Genomic DNA, 19,182 nt, shown 5'->3' with positions numbered 1-19,182 from the left:
CTCCAAGGGATGTAACACCTCCTGTACGTGGCTCTGCCCCATCTCCTCTGAGTAAACTCATGAATGGGAACCATCCAGCTGCCATATTTGTTTGAAGGAAGGAAGCAAAAAATGAAGGTCTCAGTCAGATCATACAACTGTTTTATTCTCGTTCTCTTGCATTGTTTACAGTGTCTCCCAGTAAAGAAGAGCCCCAGTTGGCAGGGGATGTGATTAGGGACCTTTAGTGAACCAGCAGCAACCACAGGAGAATCCAGGGATGGAAGAAGATACAGGGACCCAAGGCAACAGGACAGTTAGTGCTAGTTTGCCCATTTCCTGGCCTCTAGTTGCTCAAATGGGAATAAAAGAGGGACTGTTAAATGATTGTCTATGGGGTTGGAGAACTTGGGAGATCTGGCCATGACAGGGGATCAGAAGGGTGGGGCAGGATTAAAGCCTGGGTTTTAAGCATCTTGTTTGGGGACCACTGTGAGAAACAGTGTGGGAGAAGACGCCACGAGAAGAGAACCTTGGGGGTGCTGGAGAAGGGGCCCAGCTGTGATCAGGGAGGAGGGATGGGGCACGACAAGAGGGAGCTTCTGGGTGGCAAAGTAGGGAAAGGGATGGGCAGAGGTGCTCATTCCGTCCAATCCTTCTTAATGGATAGGTTCCACTCCCAGGTCAGGTGGTCATGCTTGTCATCGTCGGTGAAGAAGGACTTGTTGTGGTAAGTGCCTCGGGCCAGCATGCCCTTGGGGGCCTCCTCTATTGGAGTCAGAAACTCATACTCCTCCGGCCGAGGCCCGTAGCTGCCAACCATGAATGTTGCTTTATCCACTGGGAAGAGAGAAAAGTGCATCAGGGGGAGAGCCTGGTAGAGGGAAAACAAACACTGCTCACTGGAGAATTTGGAGCACAGCTCACGGTGATCCAAGCCAAGAGCAATGGTTTCTGAGCCTGGCTAAATATCAGATTTGCCTGGGACAACTCTTTTTTCCCCTTAAAAACATTTTTTTTAAATTGGAATGCCTCTTAATAATGCAGTATACTTTGACCAAAGACCATGGTTCATATTGCTGTGGGCCCAAAGAATCCGTGTCTTTAAAACACATTATAGCTGATTCTGAGATCAAGAAAGCTGGGGAATCAGTGCCCTAAATCAATGGGGATCAAGACTCTTTTTATGGCGATGTAGCAGATTATATCATAAAAACAATCCCAGGTGGTCAAAAGGAACAAACTTCCAGTTATAAGTCCTGTAAGGTATAGCATGGTGACAACAGTCAACAATACTCTATTGTATATTTGAATGTTGCCAAGAGAGTTGATCTTAAAAGTTCTCATCGCAAGAAAAAAAATTGTAACTGTGTGTGGTGATAGGTGTTAACTAAATGTATTACGGTAATCATTTTGATATCTATATCTATATCTATATCTATCTCAGATCATTATGCTGTATCCCCAAAATTAATACAATGTTATATGTCAATTATATCACAATAAAAAATCTCAAGCTGGTTGAAGCCTGAGTTCTGGCTTCAGCTCTGCAATGACCTAACATTTTGTGGCCTGTTTCTTTTCTATATAATGAACTTCAAGGATCTTCTATCTACAAACTTTCATTCTGTGAACAGTTGGGGGAGATAAGGTAACAGCCGGTGATCAGAATGAACAGGATTCATGGATGGAATAATTAGATGAAAAGGGAAAACCAATAATTTGGTAAAAAAAATTAGTGACGAACTGGGGCAGATGGTAAAAATAGCCAACCACAGTTATTAATAGGTGAGTAACTGGGATATATATTAAGAATAGTAGGGATTAGAAAGTATAAGTAAAGGTAGGTAGGCAGGCAGGTGACATTTAGTTGGCTATTGTTTTCAATAAGTTTGGAGGAACGTCTACAGACTTGTCATCGACCTCTTGCCTGAATGAAGGAACATAGTCTTTAAGCCCAAAGGAAAAAAGGAAACTGAACTATTTTTTCATGAGACTAGGAATTGGAAAAATCAGTTAAGATCTTTCCCAAGTCTCTGTGGGATTTGAGTCATTAAGTAGTTCTGTATGTCGTGAAAATTGATCAGTGTCTTTCCTGCCCCTCATTGATTGATTTGGAGGAACTGACCTACGCATTACTGTTTCACACCTCTGGGGGACGCTGTTTCACATCTTCAGGTAAAGGGGAATTTTAAAAGTGCTCCATCAGCCTTCCACCTTTCATGTCTCCCTGCCCATATTGGCGGAAGACAACCGAAGACAGATTCCCATGGCATGCACCATTTAGGTAGAGCTTGTCAAGAAAACTGCCGATTAAGTAATGTGATAGTATTTGTTTCAGTTACAAAGCTTTTCTCATCTCTAGAAAGAGTACCTTTTTTTTTTCTATTCTTTGTTTAGGAAATTGAGCACTGCCCCCAGCACCTCCGCCCTGCCCCCTGCCCCCCACATGCTACTACCACCTCTCATCGGGTAGTTCTTTCCTGTCTTGGATTTCTTTGACACTCAAGTTTTACACCTGTGAACAGATCTTTAAAAATTTTAAAAATACATTTCTGTACTTTGATTCAAACTTATCTTGGTTACTCTTCCCCTTTTTAAGTAATAAAGTTGAATTCCAGAAGCTGAATGCTGAAGGTTAGTGGCTGACCCAGAATTAACTAGGTTTCCTGAACGTAGATTTTGCATTAATATGTAGGTCAGGAGTATGTGTGTGCCTCTCCTAGGGTGAGTGTCCACAGCTGGCATCAGATTCTTAACCGAGTCTAGGAATAAAAATTGCTAATAACCTGAAGTTTAAGTGTTGGTGAGAAGCAGAGTTTGGGACAGTGGAAAGTGTGGATACTTTACCTTTCACCCCAGTCCGGTAGGTGTGTTGAACATATTTCAGTCCTGACACAATATCCTTGTTCACCTGTAGATGGGAAGGGTCCAAGTGATTCAGATTAGAGAGGGGTCTCTCATTTTTCCTCATCTTGCATGCTGATCCTACCTAGCTGAGGCTTCTCTGAGGACAAAAGGACTGCAGATTTAGTTCAGAATAAGTTACTACTACCATTCAGCTTTGCTCTTGAGGCAGAGATTGGAAAGAGGAGCTCACAAGGCTCAATGTTACCAATCTGTTTGTAATTGTCAAATACTGTGATTTTTGGTGTGGGGGAGGGGATGGTTAATTACAACATGGTCTCCATATTCTTCATTACATTTCTCCTTCCTCAATGGTCCAGAGAATGGACTTGAACTCTCCCTCCCTGATATTACTGGCTAGAAGACCATCCTTGTTTTAGGTTATAAAGGTGCCAATGGAAACTATTATGTAAATATCTGAAAATCCTAACCTCAGAAATGATCCACCTAGCATATGAAAAACAAACAAGGAGAAAAGTCGTAATGGAAAATCGGGTCTAGAAGATGGTTTTGCCTATAATGTAACTGGTGACTGGAGTCTAGAGATGAGGAGATGGGTCACAGGAAAACATCCTCCTCATATGTAAATAATGGGGGAAATCCATTTGCGTCTGGCGAGCCTTTTGGATGGCTGTCATTTTCAGATGTCGTCTGAGATCTTGCCACTTTCCCAAGTCTTTCAAAGAATATTTACTAAAGCAGAATGAAAATATAGACAGCCCAAGCACTTTGTTTTCCCATGATTCATTCTACCTAGGACTGAACTGGTTTGTCTGTTAATTTTATACAGTGGCCATGTCTATACAAACAAATTAAAGTGGGCATGGCAACATTAGCTGGATGGCTGGGTTAATTGTTCACTGATGTAAGAAGGAAAGCATCTCCAAATAGTTTGTCCTCAACAATAAGTAGGACTCCCTTTTTGTTTTGGAGAGAATGATTAAAGCAACCTGATAGTGCTACATTTTGTTTAGTTGGCAATGAGGAGGCATAGCAGTGAATACTGTCCGTTTAGGTTTGAAACTGTCACTCAGTAAAATCTGTAGCCTAAACCTATCAAAAGCAGAAGGAAAACAGCTTCATTGAAGAAATTGTGATAAAATGAAACCCAAACTTTCTAATTCCTCAGACTTCCACATGTGACTCATAGAAATAGGAAAAAATAAATGCACCTTTCTAGAAATCTCTAAGCTGGTCCCCTGGGCCTAGTAGGAGATGTGGTCTGGTGGGTAAAAGACCAAAAAGCGGGAACGGTGGCGGAGTAGTAATAAGGCCTTCAAAATAGAGAGACTGCTGTTTTTCTACTGGTCTATGGAGTGTCCATTTAATATAAATATGATTGATACAGACAAAGGAAAAGCATGACTGTTCCTCGTTATTCACTTCCTCTGCCTGCCCATCCCTCCGAATTGTCTTTTCCACTAATTTCCTGGGGACACAAATAAAAGTGAGAGCTGTGGAAATCACATATACCCCATCTCCTTAGGAGGCGGAAGGAAAACGGGGAGAAACGAAAATAACCATCCCAGTTTCTGGAGTGTCGTTACGTTTTAGGGAAGAAAGAGAAGAACGTTGAGAGCAAAGAAGAGAGATGATGAAAGGGGATTCTAGGATGTGTTGCTGGTGTTACAAATGCAGACTTTCTCGGACATTTTTCAAGAGATATTGGGAGAGATTTAAATCACTTTTCAATTATATATTTTCAGTTTTGAACTGGTGTTTCTTCTTTGATCCACACTGGGACAGGCCACAGGGTGGTTCAACTTTATGTGGGTTACACAGAGAAAGCGATCAGTCCCTGCCGGAGACAGAGCCAAATCTCTGAAGAGGATGGGACTTGAAAATCCCTTTCCATGCCATCCTCCTCCATTGCCTTCACGTGTAAGCCTGACTGCCGAGGACCCAACACTGGCCCTTCCACCCATGGCAGAAGCCCGTGCTCCAGACCTTCCTGTCTCATCTCACTCACATCAACGTTTACCAGCCATGTTTCACTGGATTGAAACTGTCTTATTAAATTTGCAAATTAAGGCAGTAGCATTAATGATTCAAAATTGGACTGATGGAAAACCCATTTGAGGCATATTTGGATGCAATGCTTTACCAAACTCTCAGGTGCTTTAGCAATAAATACAGGAAACAGGCAAGTGACTATTACAGAGTGTCTATGACAGAGTAGGGATCAACAAATATTTTCAGAAGGAAATTATTTTAAGGCATATTTATATGTGGCAGGGAATGATTGTCCCTGGGCCCTGAATCATATCCTGCACCTTGGAGAAAGAAAGGCTGGTGTGCAAACAGAGTGGGCAGATGGGGTCTTTGTTGGTGGAGCCCAAGCCCTGGAGGAAGTGACCGAGTGGGAGTGAGGGGCAACCAAGGCACGTATAAGCAATTAAGAGCAAACAGTGAATTTCTAACTCATTTGTTTTCAAAGTCAAGTTTACTTTTCTCCTTGATTTTGGCTGCTCATTGAAATAGGGACCTATTCATTCTATGTCATTTTATCTCCTACTTAGTTTTGCTCTTACTTGTTTACCTGCTCCACAATGAAATTGTAATTTCCAGTTATTTACCAAAGACCACACTCCCTGGATTTATATATCCTTGAGAAATTAGAGCTAAGGGTTTTTCTGTTCTATTTTCTTTTCCTACTAATTGATTCATTCATTTATCTATTTCTCAATAAATAGTCACTAAATATGTACCATTTACGAAGTTTTGTTTGAAATATTGCAAAGATGGGATAGATAATCTCTCCCCACCTCCAGGTGTTTAAGCTGAATAGGGGAGAAATGACACAAATGGTATAATACAAAGTAACATGTGCCTTGCAGATGGGAGTATTAGAAGGTCCCAGGAGAGGGATCCCATTGGCTTCAGTGATCACCAAAGAGTTCAAGGGGAGGGTCCTGGTTGAGAAAAGGCATGAAGCAAAGATGGGTCTTAACAGGTAGAGCTCAGGGTTGGGGAACAGAGAGTCCAGATCCAGGGAAAAAAAGGAAATAAACAAAAAATATGCCAACATGATAACGCAAGAAATTTGATTTTTTGTCCTCCTCTGATTACAGGAAGGATTGAAACTTTATAAAAGCATAAAAAGCCAGATACTTACTTTGAAGTTAATTTTGACTCTATATTCCACACCTTCCTTTAGCACAAAGGTTTCTTTTTTGAGGGCTTCCAGATCCCCTGTAGAAGTGGATTTAGAAAAAGTTAATTCTTCTCAGAAGGAGATTCACAAGGAGATGAAGTTGAAGCTCTAGAGCCACTTGCTGGACTCCTCAGACCACATGTGGAATGTGGTCCACATGGCCCTCAAGTCAAAGAATATCTGAGATGAGTCACTGTACAAACACAGATTTGAAATGCCTGAAATCTTGCAGTCAGATGTGAAAGAAACGTGATAGAGCTTCTCCCTCACGTTGGACTGCAGCCTTAAGAACGTGCAAGACATGGTGGTTAGAGACTCTGCCCTCACCCCTCAAAGAAAGAAATAGGAGAAACATATCATATAAGAGTGTCAGCTATTGGTTTTGGTAGATTTGTTAGCATTTGTGGTGTTTTCTAGCATTAAAAAATGTACTTGTTTGGTTCCTTTTTATCATTCTAAAAAAATTCAATTTTGTACTTAATTTTGCTTTTGCATTTGCAGTTTCATATTATTTTTCTTAAGGAAGAGAAAACTTATCACTTACGTTATAAAAGCTTCAGGCTGCATAAAACTGGGATCTGCCCCTAATTCCTGTACCCTGGTTAGAGACCTGATCTTTCTTCCTCTCCCAAAGTAATCCTGTATAATTTGACATTCGGGATGACTGTGTGTGTGTGTGTGTGTGTGTGTGTGTGTGTGTGTGTGTGTGTGTGTTTTGCACAGTTCTATGCAATATCATCAAGCCCTTTGGAACAGAGCAGGTTTCCTTAGCGCTAATTCAGAACTTATCTTGCAAAATGACAGTTGTACCTGGTAACTTTATGCAATTTCACACAGGAAGAGGTCTGAGGCCCGGTGAGAGAGAGTTTCTCTCTTAGAGAGATGCTAGAACGTGGGGGTAGTTGAATGTATGTGTCTGCTCTAATGATTTCAGTTGAACAGGAAGTGTGTCTTTTCAGCCTCCAATTTCATCCCTCTGACAAAAAGCCCATATAAGGTAAAGAGTGGATGTGTCCTGTGAGAGGGGAACCCCCTTGGTGCTAAGCCTGCTGTTCTGGAGTCACGCTTTATTCTGTCGCATGTGTCCATGTTTTTGAATCTGGTAATAATTTCTTTTTTCACTAAAGACTCGCCTTTGATGCCCCCAGCTCCTAGCTCGGTGGCCCTTTCCTCATTCCTCCCAGTTGCCAATTTTTCCCAAATCAGCCACCTTTCCCATCTCTCCTTATCTCCGCCAGACCTATGTCTCAGGAAAGGGCTTGACCCTTGTCACAATAAAGTGAAAGAAAGTAACATGTTAATTTGTACATCTTTAGTGGGGGAAGTTGCTTCTTTAAAAGAATCAGAGCTTTAAGCTACAATAATGCCTTTTTAACAGTGGAATTTCTAGCATTATTCAGGAGCTCTTAGATTGCTTCTTGCCTTCAGGTAAGTTCTATAGCTGATATAAGATCAATAGTTTCTCTGCTGTTTAGATTGTATAAATATTACCATTTCAGAAGCCTACAGCTTGCTTCTTAATATTTCCATCAGCAGTTTTTTTACACAAATAGTAATTCTCCTGCTACCACGTGGAGATAAAAATCTGAAGTAAATATGATACAAATAGATATATCCAGTACTATGCCTGGCCCCTTTTCAATTAAATAGAGACAGAGACTGGGCTTTTCATGAAGCACAGTAAATACCGTGAAAACAATGATTTGTGACCTGCTCCCAGCATACCTGACTAGAATTCACCTTACTAGGGTTTTTTTTGTTTGTTTGTTTGTTTTTTCCTGGGACAAGGGACAAAATCCAAGTCTTCCCAGTGATGCCATTAGGCTCTGCTGAACAGAATAGATGTGTCCACTTACCAGTGAGGTCCATGGTGATGGGTCCTGGGGCACTTTCACAAACCAGAGTAAGGCGGGTGACAGTGACATTGGGGGCTGTTGGGTCTGCAGGATTCAAAAAGGAATGTGAGCACAGAGAAGGGGTTTGTACGTACAGTGTGTGTGTGTGTGTGTGTGTGTGTGTGTGTGTGTGTGTGTGTGTGTGTGTTTTAAGTAGAAGAGAGGGAAGATGAAAAAGAGAAGGGCTATCTCTATCTGGAGGAGAAATAGAAATGGAAGTGGTAGATTAACCATGCTTAGTCTTAGTGGCCTTATACATGCCAATCATGCTTTTTCTGCTTCAGGAACTTGTAGGTCCATCTTAATCATCAATAGCAGACATTTCCTGAGTGGCTAGGGATAAGGTACTCTGCTGGTTAGTCACAGCCCATCCATATCTTTGGGCCCTGTCTTAGCCCGCCATTATGTATGTGGAGGAGAGAGATGTTCAGGTAGGGAGTGAGAAGGAGAAAGAGAAGAAAGAATGTGTGAGATTGTGGAGAGAACACAATTCTGAGTGGTAGTCTGAAATTCTTTCTACATCCTCCCTATGTGTTATTTTTGCCTATTTCAATGTCCACTTGCACCTTATCTTCAAAGAATACTTAATTATCCAGTCCATAACTTGATTCAGCACATAGAGATTGCACCTCACTCACTTAACCCTGGAAGCTCTTTGGTACCCTTTCCTTTGCAACTGCTCCTGAGTAGCTGAAATGTCCGCCTTTATCTGTGTCCCTCCACCTGCCCCCCGTCTCTGCACACACACACCTGCTACCACAGGACCATCCCCCAGGAGCGTTTTCTTGTACTTAATTAGACTTTCATCATCTTTGTCCATCTCCTGCAGCTCCTGCAGGGACTTCTGCGGTGGAGGCTTGTAATTGAGCTTGCCGTCCAAGTCATCCTCCTCCTCCTCCAGGTGTGGTTCTGGGGCCTTTTCAGTCATTTTGATCTAGAGAGAGAGGGAGGGTGAGATAGATAGAGTGATGATAGATAGATAGATATAGATAGATAGATAGATAGATAGATAGATAGATAGATAGAGAAATGATGGTCTATTGGCCAAAAGTCAGTGGATATGAACAATGTTTGTGGGGCTGCTCTTAGCATTATTTTTGCCCTAATGAACTACCGTAATTATCAGTGATTTTCCAGACTTTCCCCTAATTCAGCTTCATTCTATTTCATGAAATAAGAGTATAATGCATTCCAGGCTTTCCTTTGACATGCCTGAAAGTTTCCATACCGTGATGGAACTCCTATTCCTTGAATGAAACTGGCAGAAAGTAAGTTACTCATTTGTGAATTCTGTAAAACAAGTAAAACAACGTAACACACGCTGTCCTGAACAATGAATGAGTGGCCCTAGTTCATATACTTATAGAAATGATCACAGTCCTCCAAATCCGGCCAGCCTTGCCAGTGTCAAAGTGCTCAGCTTGTACAATCCTAGTTATGATGACTTCGAGTACTTGCTAAAGAAAATTAGCTTTTCCCCCTTCATTGAAACTTCTCCCTGAACTCCTGCAAGAGCTCAAAGATAACTCATGAGAAGTAGTATGTCCCTGTGATACCTGCTTGAGTGCCTGATTGGTTTCCACCCAACACTGCTAATAATTTCTTGAGGGCAGGTACTGGTTTCTGTGTTTCTTTTGAATCTCCCAAGACTCTTGAATAGGTCAGCCATTTTATAAGCATTCATTGATTGACTTAATAGGTTCTATATCTAAAGATCTTCTGTTCTTTTGAAATGACACAAAGTAGCAAAGGACTCTAAATTCCTCCAGGCAAATTGCAACTGTGTCTTTAGTACCTTCCATCCATCTCCGCTTCTCTTTTAGTACCTCTGTCCCCTCTCGAGATTTCCCCTGATCTTATGCTCTAAGATGTCACCTGGGCATACTCTGGGGTCTGTCTTCTTCCATCATCATTTACGTTTGTTTTGTGTTAAAATAGTGAGAGACATGCTAATAAAAGTATTCACACTGAAGTGTTGATGACTGTATAATAAATTTAAAAATTATTACTCCTCTCAGGGCATGTATAGTCAGAGCTTTTCAGAGCTGAAATAAACCTTAGAGGTGATATATTCCAACCCCTCATTTAACCATTCAGAAACCTGAAGCCCAAAGGTGAAGAGAATCGCTCAAGTTCATGTAGCTGGATGAGCTGCCATGTCCTAATAACAAGGAAGAAATCTCTACTAGAAGAATTTCAGGCCCCGTGGCTGGCAGCAGTGGAGCTATTTGGGGAAACAAGGGAGATATTTGGAATCAAGGTAATGTCTTGATTTGCTGTTCTTCTGCTCCGAGGGTAACTCTCTTCCCTGCCTTGGGTAAAGGCTTTTTTGCTCTGAAGTGGCAGACTAAGACACTAAGACAATATCTATCATATCTTTTCCTGAGTGATTCTGCAAATCTCTGTAAAGTACCCTGAGAGTGAAGATGTGTCTGGCCAAAATCAGTTGTGCTTTTGAGTTTCAATGCTGCTATTATTGGCAACAGGAAGAAAAATAATTTGGAAGCGAAGCCAAACAAAAGGAATTTTAACAGAAAAAAGAAAAAGGGAAAGGAAAAGAAATGATATCTCTTGGCTCTTCAACCCTCTTCCAGCAAAATAACAAGCCAAACACTGTGAGCCTTGATCAGCTCTGAAAACAGCACTGCAATATGCCCAGGTCCACTTCCTGTGCAGGAAGGAAGCGTGTAGGCCCGTTCCCATGGCAACTCTTGCTTCAGCTGAAGAATCAGCACCACTCAGGACAGGGCCTCTAGAGAACAGCACAATAAACAGAGTGACTAACTCAACTCATATTCCAAACAGCACTCAGGGAAAGTGAATGAACTGGTTGGAAAAACAATGAAGAATGCAGTGGGCGGAGGTTGTAGGTTGTGGGTAGTTTAAGGACAACCATTAAACCACAGATAAAGAGCAACTCAGATGAGACTAGTCAGATGAGACAGGTTCTCCTCTGGCGACACCCAGGAGACTGACCAGATATCCAGAGTAGAGGTCACCTAAGAAACCTGCAGACAGAGCATCAGGAAAGCTATCTGCAGATAAGAGCATCTCAGACCCCATGGACAGGGCTTTCTGGAACATATCTCTTGGTTCTAACAAGTCATGTGCTTGAAGTTTGATCATGAGACTATGACATCATATCCAGCCACTAATTAGCTCAAGGTGGCTTTAATAACCTGTAGGGAATTGTAATTCTGCACCCTCAAATTTCAATTTTGAAAGGAGAAAGAGAGACAGAGTGAGTGAGCGAGACAGACAGACAGACAAACATAGACCCAGAGAGACAGAGAGAGAGATCTGGTCTAGGACAGCATTTGCTAACTTCTAACAGTGTGATCCATGGAAGTCAATTTATCTGTCATCTAGAGCTTGATCTTTTCATTAGTGAATCTGAGACTTGTGTCTCAGATTCTAAATTTCCTTGATCCATTGCAAACATATACAATAATTGCTCTATAAAAATGAGCCACAAATTTATTTAAAGACATTGAAGATCAGAGGATAATGTGGGATTACTATATGAAATTGTGGAAGTCAAGAGGAGGAAATTTGGGACTATATGAAAATAAGTTGGTCTGATTATATAGCATAAGAAAAAGACATATGAATGGACTGGAGGACACAGGGTTGGGGGGCCAGGGGGCGAAGGGGAAGCTGGGATGAAGTGAGAGAGTAGCATAGACATATTTACACAACCAACTGTAAAGCAGATAGCTAGTGGGAAGTTGCTGTGTAACAAAGGGAGATCAGCTCGATGATGGGTGATGCCTTAGAGGGCCAGGACAGGGAGGGTGGGGGGGGAGTCGCGGGAGGGAGGGGATATGGGGATATGTGTATAAATACAGCTGATTCACTTTGGTGTACTTCAAAAGCTGGTACAAGAGTGTAAAGCAGTTATATTCCAATAAAGAGCTTAAAAAAAAAAGGACATAAACCCTCCCCACCCAAAAAAGAAAAAAAGAGATATGAGGTCAAATGACCCCAAACCAGTTCACTCTGGATACCTGAATAGAAAAAAAGATGAAAATGTCATAATATGGCAAATAAAGGACTGGAAAGCCCTTCTCAGGGAAAGCCCTTTTGAAAGCAAAATTAAGGTCACAAATATTTGATGAGCATCTGGTGTTTACAAGACACTGTACTTTAGCACGTACTGATGTGTAAGTTATTCTCCAAAATGGAGAAAAAGTTGGAGCGTGAATACGATCTGGCCATACCCAAAAGGCCCAGCTGGTTTGATTGATGGTTCTTAATCTTTTTGGAGATTACAAGTCTCTTTAAAAACCGGGTAAGAGTCATGGTCCTTATAAAAGGAAAAAAGGAAAAAGCCCAAGAAATTGTGCATGCGATACAAAGGTTCGTGGTCCCCTGATGTCCTTCATAAACTCTACTGAAGTCTATGATTCAGAACATGACCTTGAAACTGCAACTTTTGGCAACAGTGAAGCGGAGTGTTGAGGGGTAAAGGGGAAGCTTGCTTCTCTCTGAAGCCTGCCCAGGACCAATGATGCAACTCAGCCTCAAGCCAAGGATGTTGTCTGTGGACCTTGACCTGCAGAAGCAGGAAGAGATACCGGGAAACATCTGGATCTGAGGGAGTGTGTGCTCGAAGCTCAGCAGAAGAGCAACAGTGCACAGGGAGCAGCTTTTAGGGAAGAATTATGGGTCAATCTACTTGATGTTGGATAATTAGTCCCGCACTGAACTAGGCCTCATCACGCATGAGTTCTCATTCTGGCTTTGCCACCAACGAGCTGTGACCCTGTGAGCAAATGTTCCAACCACTGTGACCTTCCTTTCCTCCTCTTTGCAGGTGAGGGGTTAGGGCAGACCATCTCTAGGTGCTTTTCTTTTCTAAGGCCTTTACCTGTAGTCTGATGTCAGCTAAATTGCCGTTCAGTTACCTTATTTCACCGGTGTATGTAAGAGACGACCTACCTCTGTTTTATTATTTCAAAGTTATGTGAATTCCCCCCAAATCCTACATTTTCAATTTCACAATTCATCTTCTGGGGAACTTCACATTCTTCCAAAGCCCCAACTGGTTTCTATATCTTGACAATGGTTTCCCAAACTACCTGTGTGTGTAATGAACTACAAATATCATTTCTTTCTCTCTCTTTTTTTTAAAAAATAATTTTTACTGTTTTTTTGTTTGTGTTTTTTGTTCATTTTTGTCTTGTTTTGTTTGTTTGTTTTTTGTTTTGTTTTATTTTGGCCACACCATGCAGCTTGGGGATCTCAGTTCCCTGACCAGGGATTGAACCTGGATCACAGCAGTGAAAGCCTGGAATCCTAACCACTAGTCCATCAGGGACCTCCCTCATTTTGCTCTTTTTATCCTTCCATTTCATGGGTGCTTGCTGAAGTGAGAATAGGAATTTTATGGAAATTCCAGGCAGTTTTCTAATCTCACCATCTAAAGAACAGCTGGTTTTGTTATTGATGGTAATTCTGACAGTTGTCACCCACAGTGCTAAATGCTGCCATGAGGATTATCTCATTTAGTCCTCACCACAACCTTAAGGACGGCTGTTATCATCATTCCCTTCTACAGACCAGGAAACTAAAGGTGAAGTAAGTAACTTGCCCAAGAAGACGTGTTGTGTAAGCGGCAGAATGAAGATCTGAGCCCCGGGCGGGCTGACCTGAGTCTCTATGCTCTGTCGCTCCAGCTGTCTTTATTAAGAAGTAATAATGAAATTAGAGAGCTTGTTGGTCATCCTGGGAATCTCCCCAGGGGGTGCACAGACAGGGTCAAGTGCTGCTTTGCAAAACTCTGCAGGGTGGCTTTAGCAAGTCAGGGAAGTGTCACATAAAGAGGGTTTCGGTGCAACTCGGCCCTGTGTCCCCTTGCGCAAGTCACTGAACCTCTGTTCCAGTTTTGGCCTCTGCAGAATGAAATCGTTGCATTAAAAGATCTCTGAGACCCCTTCATAATTCAATGACTCTAATGCTCCTTAAGTTAAAGAAGCCTGTAAAATGAGAATGGGAAAGAGGAAGTGGAGGTGAGGCTGGGAAGAACGCAGCCCATAGGCATAGAACATTCTGGTTGGGCTCTGCTCACCTCCCTCTGCCGCTCACCGCCCTGTTCCACAAAGAGCAGGGTTATTTTGTTTGTGTGTTTCTTTGCAGGTTGTTTTTGACTTTGGTTCTTTACACAGTAAAAGTGAAATGGAGAATTATCAATTATGTATTTCATAACGCCCAGGAACAAGTACTTATGTTTTTTTTTTTAATGTGTTCACCACTCTAATTATCTGTTTCCTGCTTCACAGATGCCTGTACAGGTAAAATTTCACAGTGAACCCTCACACACCCATGTTTACTAATTAGTGAAACAGTGTCAAGCTTTAGATGAACTGAGGCAGGAACTTAACCCTCTCAGGCTCAATTAAAAAGCCAAATTAAATTAGGGTGGGTACTCATGGTGTGAGTATAACATAGCACAGATCAGTGTTTTTGCTTATAAATTCAGTGGAATTTCCAGGACACTGAAAGTGAAATATATTTAAGAATTTACCAGGATGGAGCATGCTCTACTTATTCATTAATGTAGTTCCAAATAATTGGAGGGCAAGAAAAGGTAAAACTCTTGAGTTTAGATGAAGCAAATCACCTGGTTAATTCATAGAAAGATGACGCTTTATGTCTCCTGGAACTTGAGCTTTGAGTCCAATGGACCAGAAATTCAAAATGTGTCTCCACAATTGACTTATTACGGGACTTAAGCCAAGTATTAACCTCACAGAGCCCAAGTTTTTCCACCAGTAAAGTGGGAATAATAACCTTTCTTTACGGGGTTGAAGCGTTGGAGAAAACATGAACGTTTCTAGGACTATCCTGGCCAATAGTAGAGGTTCAACAACTGTCTGTTCCCTTCCTCTCCTCCCTTCCCAGTGATGCTGTCTGTTTTGCCAGTTTCAGCTTCAGCAAGGAAACTGACTGCCAGGCACCATTGCTTTATTTTGGATCTGCAGTTGACAAGCTCCTCTCCTTCCTTCTTAAAAATAGATTTTGTTTCTTTGAGGAGTACAGAAGAGACAAGAAGTTCTGGGAATTGCAAGGATTGTTTATGAACTGAATCAGCCGTAAAATGGGACTGTCACTATTATATTTCTTTAAAAAGGAATTTAATTTTAGATTCTATTTTTTGCTCCCTTTCCTAAGTGAAGCCAGAGGTCGCTCTGTGAATGATGGGAAATGACAGGAGATACAGGCACAGCTAATGGAAAGAATTCCCTCTGTCTCTGGAGCAAAGTACAGTGGAGACAACTTATGCCCCAAAGTTGCCAGATCGTGCTTCTAGAGGCACAGGCCGGGAGTATTAGATAAAAGAGTAGAGTTGAGGGAGAGAGAGAGAGAAATGTGGAAGTACCAGAAGTAGGGGCTTTCCATCAGAGAAGTACCTATGTGAGCATTCATCAGCGTTCTCTGTCACCCCTGCCATCTTTACTTCCCCATGTCCAGGATGTGCCCACTCTCCCCAGATCTGGGGTCGGAGCTCTACAGCAGGTCATGCAGACTTGGACCATCTCCGAAGGACTGCTGACATTTCAGAGCTAGTCGAGGAGGATTTGGGTCTGCTTTGCTGCCTGCATGGTGATTTGGCTCATTTGGGAAATCTAAGTTTATCCCTTGGGACACCAGAAGCTGTCTTGGTTTGGATTCCTTTCTGGTGTGTCACTATTCCCTAGTGACCTGGAGAACGGGTGCTTCCAGGGCTCCTCAGAGCTGCTCTCGGCCACCTCTGCCCCACCAAGAACATGTGAAGCTGCACAGCTGGGTAAAAGGAACCAACCCAATGCCTGAGAGGACAGTGTCCTGTTACATACAATAAACATTAAGATCAATCAGAGGAGGGTACAGATTTCTAGAAGCAGAATTCAAGCCTTTCCCTTGAAATAATTATTCCCAAGAAACAGTACATCATTCCTTCCTAGGCATTCACAGCGCAGTTTGTCCTCCACTGATACCCAGGGCATGGGACTTGGAGCATCTGTGGATTTTGGTGTCAAGGAGGAAGGGGGGTGGTGCTAGAACCAATGAACTGTGGACACCCAGATTCGTATGCAAAAGGAGAGAGAACTCAATGGACGCATTCAACTTTTCTGAGTGTCTACTGTGTGACCGTGCTAGGTACTTTCACAAATATTCATTTAAAATGCTCCTCAAAGAAAATTGCATTAAGGCATCCATTACTGGGCAAAAGACTACATTGCAATGACTCGATCCATTCACAAAGGTTTTTAAGTTAAGCAAGAAAAGATAGACAGAAATAGAGACAATTTTTATAAGCACAAATGGTGAATATCAGCCCCTCTAAGAAAACCCAACTGAATTTTTACCAGCTCTGGCTGTGGAAACCAGAGTGTGTTGAAACCAGCAGAGAGGGACTCAGTAATTCTTCACTGAATGGATAAATGTTGCCATTTCAGGAGTTACAGGAGACTCATCTCTGGGGGTGCCAGCATGGACTCTAACCCAAGATCCTGGGTGACACTAATGCTGACTCAGGAACAAGGATGCTCTGAAAGCGGAATTAAAGAACATTTCTTCCATGGGGCATTTCCTAAAATGTCCTTCAGAGGCATTGCAGCTACTGATTCTTTTTTGTACCAGTGTGTGACTTTAGTCAAGTCATTGCACACTTCTCAGCCTTCTTGTCCTCCCTGTGTCCTCTCGGGATTCAGATTTACAAGTTTCTCACACCAGGCCTGACACATAGAAAGCCCTCCATATACATTGGTTCTCCTCCTCTATCTGCTTTAATTTTACTCCCCCCAGGGCCTCTCTCTATCTGCCAGGTGAAGTTTGGAATCTGTTGTGCTCCTGTGAATTGGTTGAGGCCCTCAATCTTTCCATCAGATTGACTTTGCTGTTCTGAGCTTCCACTGGAAACAGAGCTTGGACATTGCTCAGAGGTGATACTTCCCGAGGGACAAACTCATGCCCTCCCAAATAAGGACCAAATTCCAATGCCTGGAAGATGCCAGCCTTTGTTCGGCTATAACCTGGTTATTCCACATGTGCTGGATCTTTGCAGGATGGATGGAGAAATGAACTATTCTCTCAGAAGTCCACACATCTCAGGAAAGAATAAGATGACCTTACTATGCTTGTGTCATATCTGGATCTGGGAAGGATTTTTCCGTGTAAATATAATGAACCAGAGCAATGGCGAAGATGAATGACGGTTGCCCATGACTGAACTCTCCGGGGCCAGCACAGGCCTCTTGATTTCCTTTGCTTGATCCTTCCTGCACTGAGGCTCCAACATGCCAACCCTGAATTCAGTGGTGCTTGGTCTCTACGTGGAGGACTGATTATGGGACCTCCGTGTAAAGCAGTCTGTTTTCCCCCCACCTTGAACAGAAGAACAGCTCGGAGTTTATCAGACCCATGCCGCAAGTTACCCCAGGTCCCGAGTTTAATTACAGACCATATTTCTAAAACATGCTGCCTGGGACATCCTCTAAAAAGGAGGAACGTATTTCAGGTCACACCTAAAGAAAGCACGTCTCATGGTGGCCCAATCCAGACCCTGACATTTTGAAGGCCCACTGACTGGGAGTCCCATTTCGATTTTTCTAGAACGCATCTCTTAATAAATTATTTGGTGTCTTCTGTGTTTGCTTTTAGTTCCCCCAGATGTAAAGAGCTGGTCTTTGGCAGCACCAGCACGTATCTTTCTGCCCATGTCCCTGGCTTTTGCTAGTGGTGGAAATGCTGTCCCTGTAGACTGACAAGTAAGTAGCCATGCATCCCGCCGTGCTGCTCCCTAGAGAGTTAGATCCCACTGTACCCTAGAGGAGGCTTTCATTATGCATTTTCTTATATCCCCAGAAAATCCTTCAGTGGAAAAGAGCTTAATATGTGACAACTTTGAACCAATTTTTTTTTTCTCTGCAACCAGTCTCTTTAAAGTCTGCTTAAAAACAGGAAACCACACATCTCCACCCCAGCACCAACCCACCATCCACCAACGCGTTTCGTATCAGTTTGGATCTACAGTCTTTTTGCTTCTGAGCTTGGCCAGATGCCGGCTCAGATCTTGTAGGAAACCGGCCAGGCACTCCCAGTGGTTAGACTCAGAGCCCTTCTCCAGGGCATCCAGGATTTACCTCCTGGGCTGCAGTACACGCCCTGCCTCACCCAGCTGCCTCCCCTGAGTCACTGCTGCCATTCCCTGCTCTGACTTCCCCTTCTCTGCAGCCTCCTTAGTACTTTCTTATCATAAAGTTTGTTTTCAAGAGGCACAGCCCCTCTCAAAAAACAAAAAACAAAAAACAAAAAACAAAACAAAAAACAAAACTGTAGAGGGCTGTAGCCTGGTGTAGAGGTTTCCTCCATTTGTCTGTGTTCACCTACAACCTCCCCCACCACGAAGGTATTTTCAACTTACATTCTCCAGGGGTTCACGTCTCCGTCCTGGGTGCCTCTGCCTCTCAAGGCTGTCTTCTGAGCACTGGCAGTTAAAGCAGGAAGGAAGTTGTGAGAAAAAAAAAAAACTGTTTTAAACCTACTTGAAGAGGAAACCCTGGGCTGTCTCAAATCCTGTGCCTTTGCGCTGCGTATCTCGCGATCAGCCAGCTCTGAGCTGCATTCTTGACAATTCTCTGCACATGTGAGAGCAGGACCGCCCATGTGAACACGGGTATGCCTGAGTGTTCAGACAAGGGTCTGGAGCCTATGGCTGTGAGCGCTATGAATAATTGTGTGGATGTGTCTAAAAATCAAGTCATTTCAGTGCATACGCTTCCGAGGCAAGTAGTCTAAAACCAGTAGCAGAAAATTCGCATAGGCCTTACTTTGCACCACTAACTTCTGTTCTTTGGAGTCTCTGCCAGCTTCCTTACCAGCCAGATATATTGAAAGTTCGCTGGCAGTGAAGTCAGGGTGCTAAGAAATTACGAATTTTAACTACATGTATTGAGCCCTAAATCTTAAAATTTGTCCTCAAATTGATTTTTAGAGTTTTGTTGGTCATAATTTCAAGATGTAGCTTGTGTGCTAGCACAAACCAGCAGATGTTATTTATTGTGGTTTTCACCAATTTTTCCTTTAAATTAAAAAAAAAGCCAAAGCCCTGTTTTGAGTAAACCTAGGAATGCAGATTACAAAATAAAACTTCATTAATTCACAGTCTTCTAGCTCAGAACTTGTAATAATTTGACAAGTGCTAAAACTGACTTTGTACTTTATTTGAGGAAATGGTTTGTGAAGTAATTTAAATGGGAACAA

General features: G+C 42.5%; 1 protein-coding gene across 2 annotated transcripts; it reads right to left on the bottom strand.

Annotated features, from left to right (window-relative positions):
• Positions 1-124: 124 nt before the first annotated feature.
• ARHGDIB (Rho GDP dissociation inhibitor beta) lies at positions 125-18,574 on the bottom strand. Of its 2 annotated transcripts, XM_057703378.1 has the most exons (6): positions 18,344-18,559; positions 8,686-8,869; positions 7,897-7,980; positions 6,002-6,078; positions 2,830-2,893; positions 125-819 (listed from the first exon to the last, which is right to left on the bottom strand). In XM_057703378.1, exons 2-6 carry the CDS (start codon positions 8,861-8,863, stop codon positions 620-622), a joined length of 603 nt encoding a protein of 200 aa, XP_057559361.1. In that variant the 5' UTR covers positions 8,864-8,869; positions 18,344-18,559; the 3' UTR covers positions 125-619. The 2 variants fall into 2 exon arrangements, with proteins under 2 accessions (XP_057559361.1, XP_057559362.1); XM_057703379.1 differs by lacking the exon at positions 7,897-7,980 and having other exon boundaries at positions 18,344-18,574.
• Positions 18,575-19,182: the final 608 nt, after the last annotated feature.

Source organism: Hippopotamus amphibius, chromosome 12 (assembly GCF_030028045.1).
Source record: "Hippopotamus amphibius kiboko isolate mHipAmp2 chromosome 12, mHipAmp2.hap2, whole genome shotgun sequence".
Lineage (NCBI taxonomy): Eukaryota > Metazoa > Chordata > Mammalia > Artiodactyla > Hippopotamidae > Hippopotamus > Hippopotamus amphibius.
This window is presented reverse-complemented; position numbering and strand designations above follow the sequence as displayed.